General features: G+C 55.2%; 1 protein-coding gene across 1 annotated transcript; it reads right to left on the bottom strand.

Moving 5' to 3' along the window:
• Nucleotides 1-8,139: 8,139 nt before the first annotated feature.
• Nucleotides 8,140-17,105, bottom strand: RAB25 (RAB25, member RAS oncogene family). The gene is made up of 5 exons (XM_038768896.1): nt 16,952-17,105; nt 9,931-10,126; nt 8,738-8,931; nt 8,468-8,548; nt 8,140-8,333 (listed from the first exon to the last, which is right to left on the bottom strand). Exons 1-5 carry the CDS (start codon nt 16,992-16,994, stop codon nt 8,212-8,214), a joined length of 636 nt encoding a protein of 211 aa, XP_038624824.1. The 5' UTR covers nt 16,995-17,105; the 3' UTR covers nt 8,140-8,211.

Here is a 17,105-nt window from a genome sequence, read left to right as displayed (position 1 = left end):
GGCCCCGGCGGGGAAGGGGGGGGCGGCCCGGGCCGCCGTCCGCCCGGGCCCGGGTCGCGCCCCACCGCCCTCGCCCCCCCAAAGTCTTATACCTCAGCCGATCGGAGAGGGACTCGGGCGGAGGGGGGCGGTGGCGGCGCTGGAGGGGCGGGGAGGGGTGTCACCCCACCCGCGTCCCGGGCCCCTTCCTCTGCCCTCCTCCCACCCCGCCCCGCCGTCCAACCGGAAAAAGCAAAAAAAAAACCGGGGGAGACGCTTGTCCACGTCGTCCCCTCCTCCCCACGCCGGTCCCGGTCCCCTGGGGGAGGGTCCCGTTCTCCGCCGCCCCCCTCCAGGGCTCTCAGCTGCGATCTCACGCTCCCCCCACCCCACCTTCCCCGCGCCTTCGGCCCCTCGGCCCCCTCCGGTCGTCGCCTTCTCCGCCTCGATTTCTCTCATTCTCCGCGTCTCTCCTGGAGCGGATTCGCTCTCGGGTTTCCCGGGTCCCTGTCGATCTCCACATTTCCGTCTCCCCGGTATCTCTCCCTCCTCTCCGTCCCCTTCCCCAACCCGTGGGAGCGCAGCTGACGAGATCTGGGGGCTCCTCCTTTCCCCCGACCCTCCCCGCCCAAGACCCCCTTCCCTCTCCCTGGCCAGAAAATGGGATGAAATTTGGCATATCGACCCGCCTCTGAGACCCCTCCCAAGGGTAGGGGGGATCGGGCGTCTGGGGGGCCCGGGGAATCCGTAGATATTGAGGCGGCCGACGGGGCCCCCCAACTGCCCGCCCCCTTCCAGGGGTCGATGTGAGGGCACGGGGGACCCTGAAATTGGGGTCCCCTGCTCACTGAGGTGGGGAAGGGGGCTGGGGGGACGGGGGTCGTGTCTCAGAGGGAACTTTTGCCGGGGAGTGGTCCCCGTCCCCCGTCTGCCCAGACTGGGGGGGTCCCCGGTTCCGCTGGCCGGACCGGGAGACGTCGGGAAGGGGACGAGACGTCGGGGCGAGAACGGACGGGGAGGGCGGGGGGAGCCCCGGTCCCTCCCGCTGCACTGAGTGGGATGAGGAGACGAAACCAAATTAAGGCCTGCGCCCCGGAGCGGAGGGGATGGGGGGCGGCCGGGAGACGGCGGCCGTCCGGGGTGGTCCGTCCCGGGCGCGCAGACGGGGTCCGGGGAAGCCCTCTTCCTCCTCCCCTCCGCCCCCTCCCCTATTTCCTAAAGGCTGTTGACTGTTACCTTATAGCCACGTAGGTAGGCAGGCAGATGGACAGGCGAGGGAGGCGCCTGGATTCGGAGGAGAGCGAGAGAAATGAACAAAAAAAAAAAAGAAAAAAACACTTCTTTATAATTTAATATTCTATTTTAATAAAGGCGTTTATTACCGTATAAATGTAGCAAAGATCCTGGGCTGATATGAGGATTAAAAAGAAAAAAAACTTTTTATTAGGTAATTTATTATATGGCAAAGGATATTTTATTTTATGATAAAGCGATCCTCAGAAAAAAAAAACATAGATAAAAAATAAAAAATTTTAGGAGGGCGTAGAGGTCTATGTAGGCAGAGAGAGCGGAATACGTTTGTATCCAGAGTTAAAGCTTAAAAAGAGAAAAGTCTTTTAATATATGTTGAGGTTTATTTTGTCCTTTTCTGTTCATTAATCTTTTTTGGTTCTTTTGGTTTCAGTGTGGGAGTTGTGAGCAAAAAGCCCCTCCCACCGGGACACGAGGAGACAGGAGAGAAACAACCCCCCCCCCCCCAAATCACACACACGTGCACACACCCAAGCACGCACACAGACACGCACACAGACGAGTGCCCGATCGAGAGGAGCCGGAGGAGAGGACGGGCTGACTCTCCGAGCGTCTTGTCCCGGAGTTCTCCGTCGGCTCCCCCGCTTCCCGGCGGAGGGGTGGGTGAGACCAGAGGCCCCCGAGTGAGCAGGTGAGAACGGAGATCGGATCCCGCCCGTCCACCCGTCCGTCCGTCGACGGTCCCCATCGAGCGCTTACCGGGTGCCGAGCGCTGTCGGCGAGCGCCGGGGTCGGTGGGCCCGTTTCCCGCCCGCCGCGAGCTTCTAGTCTAGCCCGTCGCCTCTCGGTTTGAGCTCCCCGGATGGGACGGAGTAAAAAAGGGGAGGAGGAGACCCGCCGTCCGTCCGTCAGGGCCGGACTTTTTACCTCGCCCGTTGTCTGGCCCCTTCCCTCCTCCCCCGTGGGTCGTGGATGGGAGGGGGTCCTTAGACTACTGGGGCGACGGGTGCTCCTCGGGTGGGTCCCGAGAGGCCAACCCCACCCGGGAGAGAAGAGTCCACCCCTGGGATCCCCAGGAGGTTATTTCCAGGCCAAATTTGCCACGGGCAGTGGGTTTGTGGTCTCCGTTTCCCTCCTCGGGGTCCTGGGTCAGCGGCGGGGACTGGGCGAGCTCCTGGGAATTTGGAAGCCCCCATCCACGGGGTCAGTGCTTAGGCCCCCAGCTTTGCCCATCGCCGGGCAAGCGGGGAGGACCAAAGGGAATCGGACTGACGGGGCGTCTTGGGCCTTCTGGTCACCACGTTTGTTAAGCACTTACTACGTGCCAGGCGCTGTACTCGACGCTGGGAGGAACACGAGCGGATGGGGTCGGACACAGTCCCCGTCCCGTGTGGGGCTCACCATCTCCGTCCCCATCTCACGGGCCCGGAGAAGCAGAGTGGCTCGTCCGAGGCCACGCGGCCGACGGCTGGCCGAGGTGGGATGGGAGCCCACGGCATCCCGATTCCCGGGCCCGGGCTCTAGCCGCTAGGCCGTGCCGCTTCGGGAGCGAGGGAGAGGCGGGAAGCTGGAGGGCACACGGGAGGCACAACATACCCGCTCACACGCACGCACACGACGAGAAGGACGAGGGTGGAGGTGTGAGTCTCCCCCTGGGCAGTATCTGAGACTGGGGAAGGGGCGCCTTGCCCCGCCGCCCCCCTGCACAGAGAGCGATAAGAGGAGATTTAATAGGAACGACCTAGTTTTGTGGGGTTTTTTTTTTAACCAAAAAAAAAAAAGAGAGAAGAGTACTACAAATACTAAATAATAAGAATAATTGAGATTTATTTCATATAATCCTAGAGAAAGAGTTGAGACGGAGAGAAAATACATAGTGGCGTAGTAGATGATGTGCCCGTAGCTTAAACTCTAGTAACGGGGAAGGGTCAAAGGGTGGAGGACGGAGGGCCCTCACCCCCAACCCCCCTGGGGGGAAGTGGAGGAGGGTGGGAGGGGGGCCGGGTAAAGGGTGGGAGGGAAATCTCGCTGATGGTCATCGCGGTCGTCTCCCGCCCCCCTCCCCGAACCCCGTTACCGTCTACCCTCCCTCCATCCCGCTGCAGAGATGTCCGCTCTAAGGCGGGTGGTCTCGAGCGGCCCTCTCCGCTCTAGAAGATCCCGGCCGGAGGTGGGGGAGTGGGACAGGGCAGAGATCGGGGACCGAAGCCGGGTGAGGGGAGGGTCTCCGACCCCTTAATGGGGATAAGAAGGGGGCAGTGATAGCGTCCCTCGAGACTGCAGCGGAAGGGATGGCGGGTAGACAACCGAATGGGCCTTCCCCGCGAACGCCCGCTCAGATCGGTGAAGGTTCGGAGGCAGGGGAAGGGACGAGATGACCTCTGGTAGGGGTCGCGGGCCCAGATGGGAACCTTCCTTCGCCCCCCACCGCTCCCCAGACCCTCGGGGCTGGGGGCCAGCGATAAGGCCCACGACCGGCTTCGTGGTGATGGGGGTCTGGGGGCGAGGGAATGGGGGTGGGGGGTCCGCGGTCCCCCCCTTCTGACCCTCTCCGGGCCTTCGGCACTTGGCAGCGGGTGCCCGCCCCTCCATGGGGCAGGATTTGGGGGGGAAGGGGGTTCCGGGGGGAGTCGTTTCCTTAGCACTTGGGACCCCGGTTCCCGGCCCTCTCCAGGCCTCCGACCCCAAAACTCGTGTCCGTAGATTGGGGGAGGGATGGGGGGTCCGGGGGTCTCCCCGCCGTAGCGCGTAGGGGTAGGAGCGGGGGCCGGGGGGCTTTGGGGCGCTCGGCCCGGGAGGGGAGAGGGTTAGGGGTCTGTATTCAACGTGTTTATCCAGGAATTAATTTTATTAAAAGTATCATTGCTACGGGCTGCAGCGTGTGACTACCCTGGGGGTGGGGAGGGGCGCCGGGGAAGGGGGCGCAGACTTGAATGAGGGGAGCCCCGAATCAGGGGCAAGTCGGGGGGGCCCGGCGGAGCCCCCCATAATCACTGGGAGGCGGGTGGGGTGGACCCCAAAGTCCCAGCTGGCAGGCCCTGCCCCTGGCTGAGCCCTAATGGGGCAGAGCCACCATGGCGTAGTAAGAATAATGATGACGATGACGGCGTTTGTTAAGTGCTTCCTTGTTAAGGGCTCACAGTCTCAATCCCCATTTTCCAGATGAGGGAACTAAGGCCCAGAGAAGTTAAGTGACTTGCCCAAGATCACACAGCTGACACGTGGTGGAGTAGGGATTCGAACCCATGACCATATAAAAGTGCTGTGAGGGGAGGAAGGAGGTAGGGTGGGGGGGTGGGGAGGAGGAGAGGAAAAGGGTTATTACTATTATTAATGTTATTGTGGGGGGTTTTTTTGGCATTTATTAAGCGCTTACTATGTGCAGAGCACTGTTCTAAGCGCTGGGGGGATACAAGGTGATCAAGTTGTCCCACGTGGGGCTCACAGTCTTAATCCCCATTTTACAGATGAGGTAACTGAGGCGCAGAGAAGTTAAGTGACTTGCCCAAGTTCACACAGCAGACATGTGGTGGAGGCTGGATTCGAACCCGTGACCTCTGACTCCAAAGCCCGGGCTCTTCCCACTGAGCCACGCTGCTTCTCTGTAATTGTCGGAGCAGACAAGCGGTGGAGCCGGAATTAGAACCCAGGTCCTTTTGACATCCAGGCCCCGGCTCTAACCGCTCTCTGTAAATACGATTGTAAATTGTAAATTTACAGTGAGCCCACTGTTGGGCTGTCTCTCTATGGTGCCAACTTGTACTTCCCAAGCGCTTAGTACAGTGCTCTGCACACAGTAAGCGCTCAATAAATATGATTGATTGATTGCTGACCGAGCGTGATGATGGAAACGATGATAATGATAACAATTACGGTGTCTGATAAGCGCTTACTACGCGCCAATAATAATTGTTATTATTATTGTTATTCTTAAGCGCTGGGGAGGTTACAAGGTGATCAGGTTGTCCCACGGGGGGCTCCCGGTCTTCATCCCCGTTTTCCAGATGAGGTCACTGAGGCCCAGAGAAGTGAAGCGACTCGCCCAAAGTCACCCAGCTGACGGGGGGGGCGGAGCCGGGATTGGAACCCGTGACCTCTGACTCCGAAGCCCGGGCTCTTTCCACTGAGCCACGCTAATGATGCTCAGGACCTATATCCCCTCTAAAGAACATCCCTACCAACTAATTCCATATATTCCAAACGTACAGAAGCAGCGTGGCTCAGTGGAAAGAGCCCGGGCTTTGAAGTCGGAGGTCATGGGTTCAAATCCCGGCTCCGCCAACTGTGTGACTTTGCTGCTCCAGGTTGGGGGGGGGGTCAGGGGGCCGTGGTGGGGAGCCGGCCCGGGGTGGAGGGCGGTTGGCCCCCGGCCCCCTGGAAACGTAAGACTGACCGTGGTAGTCGTTCAGCGCTTACTACGGGCCGGGCACTGTACTAAGCGTCAGGGCGGTCACGAGCAAATCGGGTTGGACACATGACGACAGTAACGATGACTGTATCTGCTAAGCGCTTACTGTGTGTCAAGCACCCACAGGGGCCTCCCGCTCCTGACCCCCGTTTTACAGATGAGGGAACCGAGGCCCAGAGAAGCCAAGCGACTTGCCCAAGGTCACGGAGCGGACAAGCGGTGGAGCCGGAATTAGAACCCAGGTCCTTCTGACATCCAGGCCCCGGCTCTAACCGCTCTCTGTAAATACGATTGACTGGCTGACCGAGCCTGATGATGGAAACGATGACGAGAACAGTGCTTGGCACATAGTAAGCGCTTAACAAATGCTATTATTATTATTATAACAATAATTATGGTATCTGATAAGCGCTTACTATGTGCTAATTATTATTATAACAATAATTATGGTATCTGATAAGCGCTTACTATGTGCCAAGCACCGTCCTGAGCGCCGGGGTAGAGACGGGTTACTCCGATTGGACACAGTCCCTGCCCCACAGGGGCCTCCCGCTCTTGACCCCCGTTTTACAGATGAGGGAACCGAGGCCCAGAGAAGCCAAGCGACTTGCCCAAGGTCACGGAGCGGACAAGCGGTGGAGCCGGAATTAGAACCCAGGTCCTTCTGACATCCAGGCCCCGGCTCCAACCGCTCTCTGTAAATACGATTGAGTGGCTGACCGAGCCTGATGATGGAAACGATGACGAGAACAGTGCTTGGCACATAGTAAGCGCTTAACAAATGCCATTATTATTATTATTATAACAATAATTATGGTATCAGATAAGCGCTTACTACGTGCCAAGCACCGTTCTGAGCGCCGGGGTAGAGACGGGTTACTCCGATTGGACACAGTCCCTGCCCCACAGGGGCCTCCCGCCCTTGACCCCCGTTTTACAGATGAGGGAACCGAGGCCCAGAGAAGTCAAGCGACTTGCCCAAGGTCACGGAGCGGACAAGCGGTGGAGCCGGAATTAGAACCCAGGTCCTTCTGACATCCAGGCCCCGGCTCTAACCGCTCTCTGTAAATACGACTGACTGGCTGACCGAGCCTGATGATGGAAACGATGACGAGAACAGTGCTTGGCACATAGTAAGCGCTTAACAAATGCCATTATTATTATTATAACAATAATTATGCTATCTGATAAGCGCTTACTACGTGCCAAGCACCGTTCTGAGCGCCGGGGTAGAGACGGGTTACTCCGATTGGACACAGTCCCTGCCCCACGGGGGCCTCCCGCTCTTGACCCCCGTTTTACAGATGAGGGAACCGAGGCCCAGAGAAGTCAAGCGACTTGCCCAAGGTCACGGAGCGGACAAGCGGTGGAGCCGGAATTAGAACCCAGGTCCTTCTGACATCCAGGCCCGAGCTCTAACCGCTCTCTGTAAATACGATTGACTGGCTGACCGAGCCTGATGATGGAAACGATGATGGACTGTGAGCCCACTGTTGGGTAGGGACCGTCTCTATATGTTGCCAACTTGTACTTCCCAAGCGCTTAGTACAGTGCTCTGCACACAGTAAGCGCTCAATAAATACGATTGATTGATTGATTGATTGATAATAATAACAATTACGGTATCTGATAAGCGCTTACTACGTGCCAAGCACCGTTCTGAGCGCCGGGGTAGATACGGGGCAATCAAGTTGTCCCACGTGGGGCTCACACTTTTAATCCCCATTTTAATAATAGTGGTGGCATCCGTTGAGCGCTTACTTACAGATGAGGTCACCGAGTCCCAGAGAAGTGAAGTGACTTGCCCTGGGTCGCACAGCCGACAAGTGCCGGGATTGGAACCCACGTCCTCCGACTCCCGAGCCCGGGCTCTTTTCCACGGAGCCGCGCTGCTTCTCACCAACGAGCAAAGGGCGGGCAGAGAGAGAAAAAAGAAGAAAATGATAGCGCTTACGTTGTTCGAAGTGCTGGGGTGGATAGGCCTTAGTCAGGGTGGGGTTCATCAGATGCACGCTACGGAAAAGAGACACAGAGAGATGCGAGCGCTTAGTCCAGTGCTCTGCACACGGTAAGCGCTCAATAAGTACGATCGGATGAATGCAGAGACCAAGCGGTGAAGGAAAAAGGCCGAGGGAGCCGGGGTCCGGTCTGGGCGGGTGGCGGGAAGCGCTGTGGACGCCCCCGGAGCGGCCCTCCTGCCCAACTCCCCCAAGGCCTTCCCAGGAGCGTGGCTCAGTGGAAAGAGCCCGGGCTTTGAAGTCAGAGGTCACGGGTTCAAATCCCGGCGCCGCCAACCGCCAGCTGGGTGACTTTGGGCGAGTTATTTCACTTCTCAGAGCCTCAGTTACCTCACCTGTCAAACGGGGATGAAGACTGTGAGCCCCCCGTGGGACAACCTGGTCACCTTGTAACCTCCCCAGCGCTTAGAACAGTGCTTGGCACGTAGTAAGTGCTAAAGAAATGCCACCATTATTATTATTATTATCGTTAGAAAAGGGCTTTATTCCAAGAGTAGGGAGAGGGGGGTCCACGCGTCCGGGGCCTCGGCTCGCGGGCCGGTCCGGGGGTGGGCTTCAGAGGTTGACGCAGCAGGCGGCTCTCTTTTCTCCAGACCCCGGCTCCGGCCCGTCGCCCAGGGCCACCCCGGATGCCCGGGCGCCGTTCTGCCGCTGCTTGGACACTTTGGCGAAGATCTCTGCGAGGGGAGGAGCGGGGTCAGAGGTCGGGCGGAAGGGCGGTCAGGATGCCCCACCGGCTTTCCCCCCCCTCCATCCTCTCCCGGGGTCACCTCGGGTCCCTCCATCCTCTCCCGGGGGGTGCGGGACTGACCTCTTAGGACCGTCTCGAAGGCCAGTTCCACGTTTGTGGAGTCCAGCGCCGACGTCTCGAGGAAGAGGAGGCCGTTGTTCTCTAGAGGAGGAGGAGGAGGCCGCGGAGGTCGGGGTTGGGGGCCGGTGTCGCATCACCGAGGGCCACCCCGGCCCCAGGGAGGGGGACGGTGGGGGCGGCAACCGGGCCCGGGGGGCAGGAGTGCGGCCTGAGGACCGGCCGGAGGGGAGAGGGAAAGGCCACGGGCGTCCCGGGGGGGGTCCCACGCACCGGCGAACGTGCGAGCCTCGTCGGTGGGCACCTGGCGGGCCTGGGCCAGGTCGCACTTGTTGCCCACCAGCATGACGACGATGGTGGCCTCGGCGTGGTCGTACAGCTCCCGCAGCCAGCGCTCGGCCACCGCGAACGACTGCTGCTTCGTCACGTCGAACACCAGCAGGGCTCCCACCGCCCCCCGGTAGTAGCTGCGCCGCGGGGTCGCCGGAGGCCGCGGGGCCGGGAGACACCGGACAAGGAAGAGGCAGGGAAGCACGGGGAGAAGGCCAGGGAACCAAATAAGCGGGGGGGGCTGGATCCCCTGGACGGAGGGGTCGCCCCCACCCCTGGTCTCCAACCCCCGTGCCCACCCGGCATTCCCTCACAGATAATAAAATAATAATGATGCAATAATGATGTTAAGCGCTTACTATGTGCAAACCGATGGCTCGGTCTGAGAAGCCCCCCGCGACTCCCCCAAAGTGCCCCCTCGCCACCCGCGCGAGCACTCATCCAGAAGTGACGGTTTGGCCCGTGCGACGTCCCGGATCCCCGCCTCCCCCGGGGACCCCCCACGGCGCTCACCCTGAACGATGGTTTTCGTGGAGCGCTTACTACGTGCCGAGCGCTGTTCTAAGCGCCGGGGTGGATACAAGGTAACCGGATCGGACACAGTCCCTGTCCCACGCTGTCCCCATTTTACAGATAATAATAATAATGATGATGGTATTTGTTCAGCGCTTCCTTTGTGCAGAGCACTGTTCTAAGCGCTGGGGAGGTTACAAGGTGATCGGGTGGTCCCCCGGGGGGCTCCCAGTTTTAATCCCCATTTTCCAGATGAGGTCACCGAGGCCCAGAGAAGTGCCCGAAGTCAGACAGACGACAGCTGGCGGGGCCGGGATCTGAACCCAGGACCTCTGATTCCCAAGCCTCGGTTCTTTCCACTGAGCCACGGTGCTTCATCCGATGAGGGAACTGAGGCCCAGAGAAGTGAAGTGACTTGCCCAGGGTCACCCAGCAGACCTGAGGCGGGTCTCTGACCCCCGGGCGGCCCACGCTGTTGCTACCAGGCCCTGCCGCTTGCCGCGGAAGTGATGGTTCGGCCTACGCGACGTCGCCGCCTCCCCCGCCGGGGACCCCCGGCCCCGTCCCCACCCCGGGGTGCGCGGGGGACCCCCGGCCCCGTCCCCACCCCGGGGTGCGCTCACGCGGAAGTGATGGCGCGGTAGCGCTCCAGGCCGGCCGTGTCCCAGATCTGGGCCTTGACGGCGGCCGAGCCGACCAGCACGGTGCGGGTGGAGAACTCCACGCCGATGGTGGTGCGGCTGTCGTGACTGAACTCGTTGCGCGTGAACCGGGATAGCAGGTTCGTCTTGCCCACGCCGGATTCTCCGATGAGCACCACTGCGGGCACGGGCGGGGCGGGAAGGGAGGGGAGGGGAAGGGAAGGGAAGGGAAGGGAGGGGAGAAGAAGGGAAGGGAAGGGAATGGAAGCGAAGGGGAGAAGAAGGGAAGGGAGGGGAAGGGAAGGGAAGGGAAGGGAAGGGAAGGGAAGGGGAAAAGAAGGGAAGGGAAGGGGAAAAGAAGGGAAGGGAAGGGGAAAAGAAGGGAAGGGAGGGAAGAAGAAGGGAAAGGAAGCGGAGGGGAGAAGAAGGGAAGGGAGGGAAGAAGAAGGGAAGGGAAGGGGAAAAGAAGGGAAGGGAAGGGAGGGAAGAAGAAGGGAAGGGAAGGGGAAGGGAGAAGAAGGGAAGGAAGAAGAAGGGAAAGGAAGGGGAGGGGAGAAGAAGGGAAGGGAAGAGAAGGGCAGGGAAGGGAGGAGAAGGGAAGGGAGGAGAAGGGAGGGGAGGAGAAGGGAAGGGAGGAGAAGGGAAGGGAAGGGAAGGGGAAAAGAAGGGAAAGGAAGGGAAAGGAAGGGAAGGGAGGGGAAGGGGAGAAGAAGGGAAAGGAAGGGAAGGGAGGAGAAGGGAAGGGAAGAGAAGGGGAGGGGAGGGGAAGGGGAGGGGATGGGAGGGGAAGGGAAGGAAAGGGGAGAAGAAGGGAAGGGAGGGGAAGGGAAGGGAAGGAAAGGGAAGGGAGAAGGGAGGAGAAGGGAAGGGAAGCGAAGGGAAGGGAGGGGAAAGGAAGGGGGGAAGGGAAGGGAGGGAAGGGGAGGGGAGGGGAGGGGAAGGGAAGGAAAGGGAAGAAGAAGGGAAGGGAAGTGAAGGGAAGGGAGGGGAAGGGAAGGGAAGGGAAGGAAAGGGAGGGGAAGGGAAGAGAGGGGTCTCTGTCACTCAGTGTCTCTGTCTCCCCACCACTGGGAGGTGGAGGAGGGGGAGAGATGGGTCTCTCGTGGGTCCCTGACCTGCCTCGGGGGGGGGGGGGGGGGGTTCTGTCTGACCGTGAGCCTGTTGTTGGGTAGGGATTGTACTTTCCAAGCATTTAGTCCAGTGCTCTGCACACCGTAAGTGCTCAATAAATACGATGGAATGAATGAATGAATGAATGACCTGCCGGGGGGAATGGGGAGGGAAGGGAGGGGTCTCTCGGTGTCTCTGTCTCTCCCTCCTCTGGGGGGGTCTCTGTCTCTGACCAGCCGGGGGGCAGAGGAGATTCATTCATTCATTCATTCAATCGTATCTATTGAGCGCTAACTGTGTGCAGAGCACTGGACTAAGCGCTGGGAAGGGGAGGTCCAAATTGGCAACATCTAGAGACGGTCCCTACCCAACAGCGGGCTCACAGTCTAGAAGGGGGAGACAGACAACAAAACAAAACATATTCACAAAATAAAATAAATAGAATAAATATGTGCAAATAAAATAAATAAATAGAGTAATAGGAGATGGCTCATTCTCTCTGTAGTGTGTGTGGAGCTTCTACTGTGTGCAGAGCACTGCGGTCCGGTGGGTTTCTCCGTGTCTCCCGGGGCGGGGGGCGATGGACGGATTCAGAGGCCTCCGGGGACACGGCCTCGAAGAAAGCCAGGCACGTGCTCTAAAAGCGCTTAGCACAGCGCTCTGCACATAGTAAGCGCTCAATCCATACCACTGAATGACTGAATATTTCTATTTATTCTGATGGTATTGACGCCTGTCTACTTTTTGGGTTTTTTTTGTCTGTCTCCCCTCTTCTAGACAGTGAGCCCCTTGTTGGGCAGCGACTGTGTCTCCATCTGTTGTCGAATTGTAGTTTCCAAGCGCTTAGCACAGTGCTGTGCACATAGTAAGCGCTCAGTCCACACGATTGAATGACTGAATATTTCTATTTAGTCTGATGGTATTGACGCCTGTCTACTTTTGGGGGTTTTTTTGTCTGTCTCCCCCGCTTCTAGACAGTGAGCCCCTTGTTGGGCAGCGACTGTGTCTCCATCTGTTGTCGAATTGTAGTTTCCAAGCGCTTAGCACAGTGCTGTGCACATAGTAAGCACTCAATCAATACAATTGAATGAGTGAATAATTCCATTTTTCTATTCTGATGGTATTGACACCTGTCTACTTGTTTTGACGTCTGTCTCCCCCCTTCAAGCCTGTGAGCCCCTTGTTGGGCAGTGACGGTGTCTCTGTTGCCAAATTGTAGTTTTCTAGCGCTTAGCACAGTGCTGTGCACATAGTAAGCGCTCAATCAATATGATTGAATGACTGAATAATTCTATTTCTCCATTCTGACGGTATTGACGCCTGTCTACTTGTTTTGGCTTTTTTGTCTGTTTTCCCCCTTCTACACAGTGAGCCCCTTGTTGGGCAGCGACTGTGTATCTGTTGCCGAACTGTAGTTTCCAAGCGCTTAGCACAGTGCTGTGCACATAGTAAGCGCTCAATCAATATGATTGAATGAGTGAATAATTCTATTTCTCTACTCTGATGGTATTGACAACTGTCTACTTGTTTTGATGTCTGTCTCCCCCCTTCTAGCCTGTGAGCCCTTTGTTGGGCAGGGACTATCTCTGTTGCCGACTTGTAGTTTCCAAGCGCTTAGCACAGCGCTGTGCACATAATAAGCGCTCAATCAATACGACTGAATGAGTGAATAATTATATTTCTCCATTCTGACGGTATTGACACCTGTCTACTTGTTTTGGGTTTTTTGTCTGTCTCCCTCCTTCTAGACAGTGAGCCCCTTGTTGGGCAGCGACTGTGTATCTGTTGCCGAACTGTAGTTTCCAAGCGCTTAGCACAGCACTCTGCACATAGTAAGCGCTCAATCAATACGATTGAATGAGTGAATAATTCTATTTCTCTATTCTGACGGTATTGACACCCGTCTACTTGTTTTGTTTTTTTGGTCAGTCTCCCCCCTTCTAGCCTGTGAGCCCCTTGTTGGGCAGGGTTGCCAAATTGTAGTTTCCAAGCGCTTAGCACAGCGATAAGCGCTCAATCAATACGATTGAATGAGTGAATAATTCTATTTCTCTATTCTGATGGTATTTACACCTGTCCACTTGTTTTGTTTTTTTCGTCTGTCTCCCCCCTTCTAGCCTGTGAGCCCCTTGTTGGGCAGGGACTGTGTCTCTGTTGCCAAATTGTAGTTTCCAAGCGCTTAGCACAGCGATAAGCGCTCAATCAATACGATTGAATGAGTGAATAATTATATTTCTCTATCCTGACTGTATTGACACCCGTCTACTTGTTTTGTTTTTTTTATCAGTCTCCCCCCTTAATAATAATAATAATAGCATTTATTAAGCCCTTACTATGTGCAAAGCACTGTTCTAAGCACTGGGGAGTTTACAAGGTGATCAGGTTGTCCCACGGGGGGCTCACAGTCAATCCCCCTTTTCCAGATGAGGTAACTGAGGCCCAGAGAAGGGAAGTGACTTAATAATAATAATAATAATAATAACAATGGCATTTATTAAGCGCTTACTATGTGCAAAGCACTGTTCTAAGCAGTGGGGAGTTTACAAGGTGATCAGGTTGTCCCACGGGGGGCTCACAGTCAATCCCCATTTTCCAGATGAGGTAACTGAGGCCCAGAGAAGGGAAGTGACTTAATAATAATAATAATAATAACAATAATAATAATGACAATGGCATTTATTAAGCACTTACTATGTGCAAAGCACTGCTCTACGCGCTGGGGAGTTTACAGTGTGATCAGGTTGCCCCACGGGGGGCTCACAGTCAATCCCCCTTTTCCAGATGAGGTAACTGAGGCCCAGAGAAGGGAAGTGACTTAATAATAATAATAATAATAACGGCATTTATTAAGCGCTTACTATGTGCAAAGCCCTGTTCTAAGCGCTGGGGAGTTTACAGTGTGATCAGGTTGTCCCACGGGGGGCTCACAGTCAATCCCCCTTTTCCAGATGAGGTAACTGAGGCCCAGAGAAGGGAAGTAACTTAACAATAATAATAATAATAGTAACAATGGCATTATTAAGCACTTACTATGTGCAAAGCACTGTTCTAAGCACTGGGGAGTTTACAAGGTGATCAGGTTGTCCCACGGGGCACTCACAGTCAATCCCCCTTTTCCAGATGAAGTAACTGAGGCCCAGAGAAGGGAAGTGACTTAATAATAATAATAATAATAACAATAATAATAATGACAATGGCATTTATTAAGCACTTACTATGTGCAAAGCACTGCTCTAAGCGCTGGGGAGTTTACAGTGTGATCAGGTTGCCCCACGGGGGGCTCACAGTCAATCCCCATTTTCCAGATGAGGTAACTGAGGCCCAGAGAAGGGAAGTGACTTAATAATAATAATAATAACGGCATTTATTAAGCGCTTACTATGTGCAAAGCACTGTTCTAAGCGCTGGGGAGGTTACAATGTGATCAGGTTGTCCCACGGGGGGCCCACAGTCTTAATCCCCCATTTTACAGATGAGGTAACTGAGGCCCAGAGAAAGGAAGTGACTTAACAATAATAATAATAATAGTAACAATGGCATTATTAAGCACTTACTATGTGCAAAGCACTGTTCTAAGCACTGGGGAGTTTACAAGGTGATCAGGTTGTCCCACGGGGGGCTCACAGTCAATCCCCCATTTTCCAGATGAAGTAACTGAGGTCCAGAGAAGGGAAGTGACTTAACAATAATAATAATAATAACAATGACATTTATTAAGCGCTTACTATGTGCAAAGCACTGTTCTAAGCGCTGGGGAGTTTACAAGGTGATCAGGTTGTCCCACGGGGGGCTCACAGTCAATCCCCCATTTTCCAGATGAGGGAACTGAGGCCCAGAGAAGTTAAAAGTGACTTGCCCAGTCAGGTTGTCCCACGGGGGGCTCACTTTCAATCCCCCTTTTCCAGATGAGGTAACTGAGGCCCAGAGAAGTGAAGTGACTTCAATCAATCAATCAATCAATCAATCGTATTTATTGAGCACTTACTGTATGCAGAGCACTGTATTAAGTGCTTGGGAAGTCCAAGTTGGCAACATATAGAGACGGCCCCTACCCAACAGTGGGCTCACAGTCTAAAAGGGGGAGACAGAGAACAAAACCAAACATACTAACAAAATAAAATAAACAGAATAGATATGTACAAGTAGAATAAATAGAGTAATAAATCTGTACAAACATATATCCATATATACAGGTGCTGTGGGGAAGGGAAGGAGGTAAGATGGGGGGATGGAGAGGGGGACGAGGGACTCGCCCAGAGTCACCCAGCTGACAAGTGGCGGAGCCGGGATTCGAACCCAGGACCTCAGACTCCAAAGCCCGGGCTCTTTCCACTGACCCCCTTGTTGGGCAGGGACTGTCTCTGTTGCCGACTTGTAGTCAGCGCCCAATCATTCATTCATTCCATCGTATTTATTGGGCGCTTACTGTGGGCAGAGCACTGGACTAAGCGCTTGAGAAGGACAAGTATATATGTATATATATATATGTTTGTACATATTTATTACTCTATTTATTTATTTATTTATTTTACTTGTACGTATCTATTCTATTTATTTTATTTTGCTAGTATGTTTGGTTTTGTTCTCTGTCTCCCCCTTCTCGACTGTGAGCCCGCTGTTGGGTAGGAACTGTCTCTAGATGTTGCCAGCTCGGACTTCCCAAGCGCTTAGTCCAGTGCTCTGCACACAGGAAGCGCTCAATAAATACGATTGATTGATTGATTGATTGAAGAGTAGTGGACAGAAGTGATTTCCAGGAGGCCTTCCCAGACGGAGCCCCTTCCTTCCTCTCCCCCTCGTCCCCCTCTCCATCCCCCCAACCTTACCTCCTTCCCTTCCCCACAGCACCTGTATAGATGTTTGTACATATTTATTACTCTATTTATTGATTGATTTATTTTCCTTGTACCTATCTATTCTATTTATTTTATTTTGTTAGTATGTTTTGTTTTCTTGTCTGTCTCCCCCTTCTCGACTGTGAGCCCGCTGTTGGGTAGGGCCCGTCTCTCTATGTTGCCAACTTGGACTTCCCAAGCGCTTAGTCCAGTGCTCTGCATACAGTAAGCTCTCAATAAATACGATTGATTGATTGATTGATCGATTTCCAGGAGGCCTTCCCAGCCTGAGCCCCTTCCTTCCTCTCCCCCTCGTCCCCCTCTCCATCCCCCCCACCTTACCTCCTTCCCTTCCCCACAGCACCTCTATATATGTAAGTACATATTTATTACTCTATTTACTTATTTTACTTGTACATACCTATTCTATTTATTTTATTTTAATATGTTTTGTTTTGTTGCCTGTCTCCCCCTTCTAGACTGTGAGCCCAATGTTGGGTAGGGCCCGCCTCTAGATGTTGCCAACTTGTCCTTCCCAAGCGCTTAATCCAGTGCTCTGCACACAGTAAGCGCTCAATAAATACGATCGAATGAATGACAGTCACTTCACTTCTCTGGGCCTCAGTTCCCTCATCTGGAACAGGGGGGTGAAGCCTGGGAGCCCCCCGTGGGCCACCTGATCACCCCGTATCCTCCCCAGCGCTTAGAACAGTGCTTGGCACCTAGTAAGCGCTTAATAAATGCCATCATCATCATTATTATTATTATTTTACAGATGACGTTTGGTTTTGTTGTCCGTCTCCCCCCTTCTGGCCTGTGAGCCCAATGTTGGGTAGGGACTGTGGCCAACTTGGACTTCCCAAGCGCTTAGTCCAGTGCTCTGCACACAGTAAGCGCTCGATTGAATGATTGATCGATGGACAAGTGGCACACAATAAGCGCTCAATCGATTGACTGATCGATGGACAAGTGGGCAACCGTGGATCGGATGGGAGGAGGCCTCCCCGCGGTCTAGCCCCGATCCCTCCCGCTGCAGGGCCCGCTCCCCCTCAGCTCACCCTTGAAGACGAAGTTGTAGTCGTCGTCCGGCCGGGTCCCCATGGCCGAGGACTGGTTGGGACGGAGGAAGCGGACGAACAGGAAAAACCAGGAAGGCGGGGCCCGTGACGACACCGCAGGTTGCACAGGTAGGGACCAAGCCGCAAGCTAATC

Source organism: Tachyglossus aculeatus, chromosome Y4 (assembly GCF_015852505.1).
Source record: "Tachyglossus aculeatus isolate mTacAcu1 chromosome Y4, mTacAcu1.pri, whole genome shotgun sequence".
NCBI classification, from domain to species: domain Eukaryota; kingdom Metazoa; phylum Chordata; class Mammalia; order Monotremata; family Tachyglossidae; genus Tachyglossus; species Tachyglossus aculeatus.
Note: the sequence above shows the minus strand (reverse complement) of the source record. Positions and strands in the feature narration are given on the sequence as shown.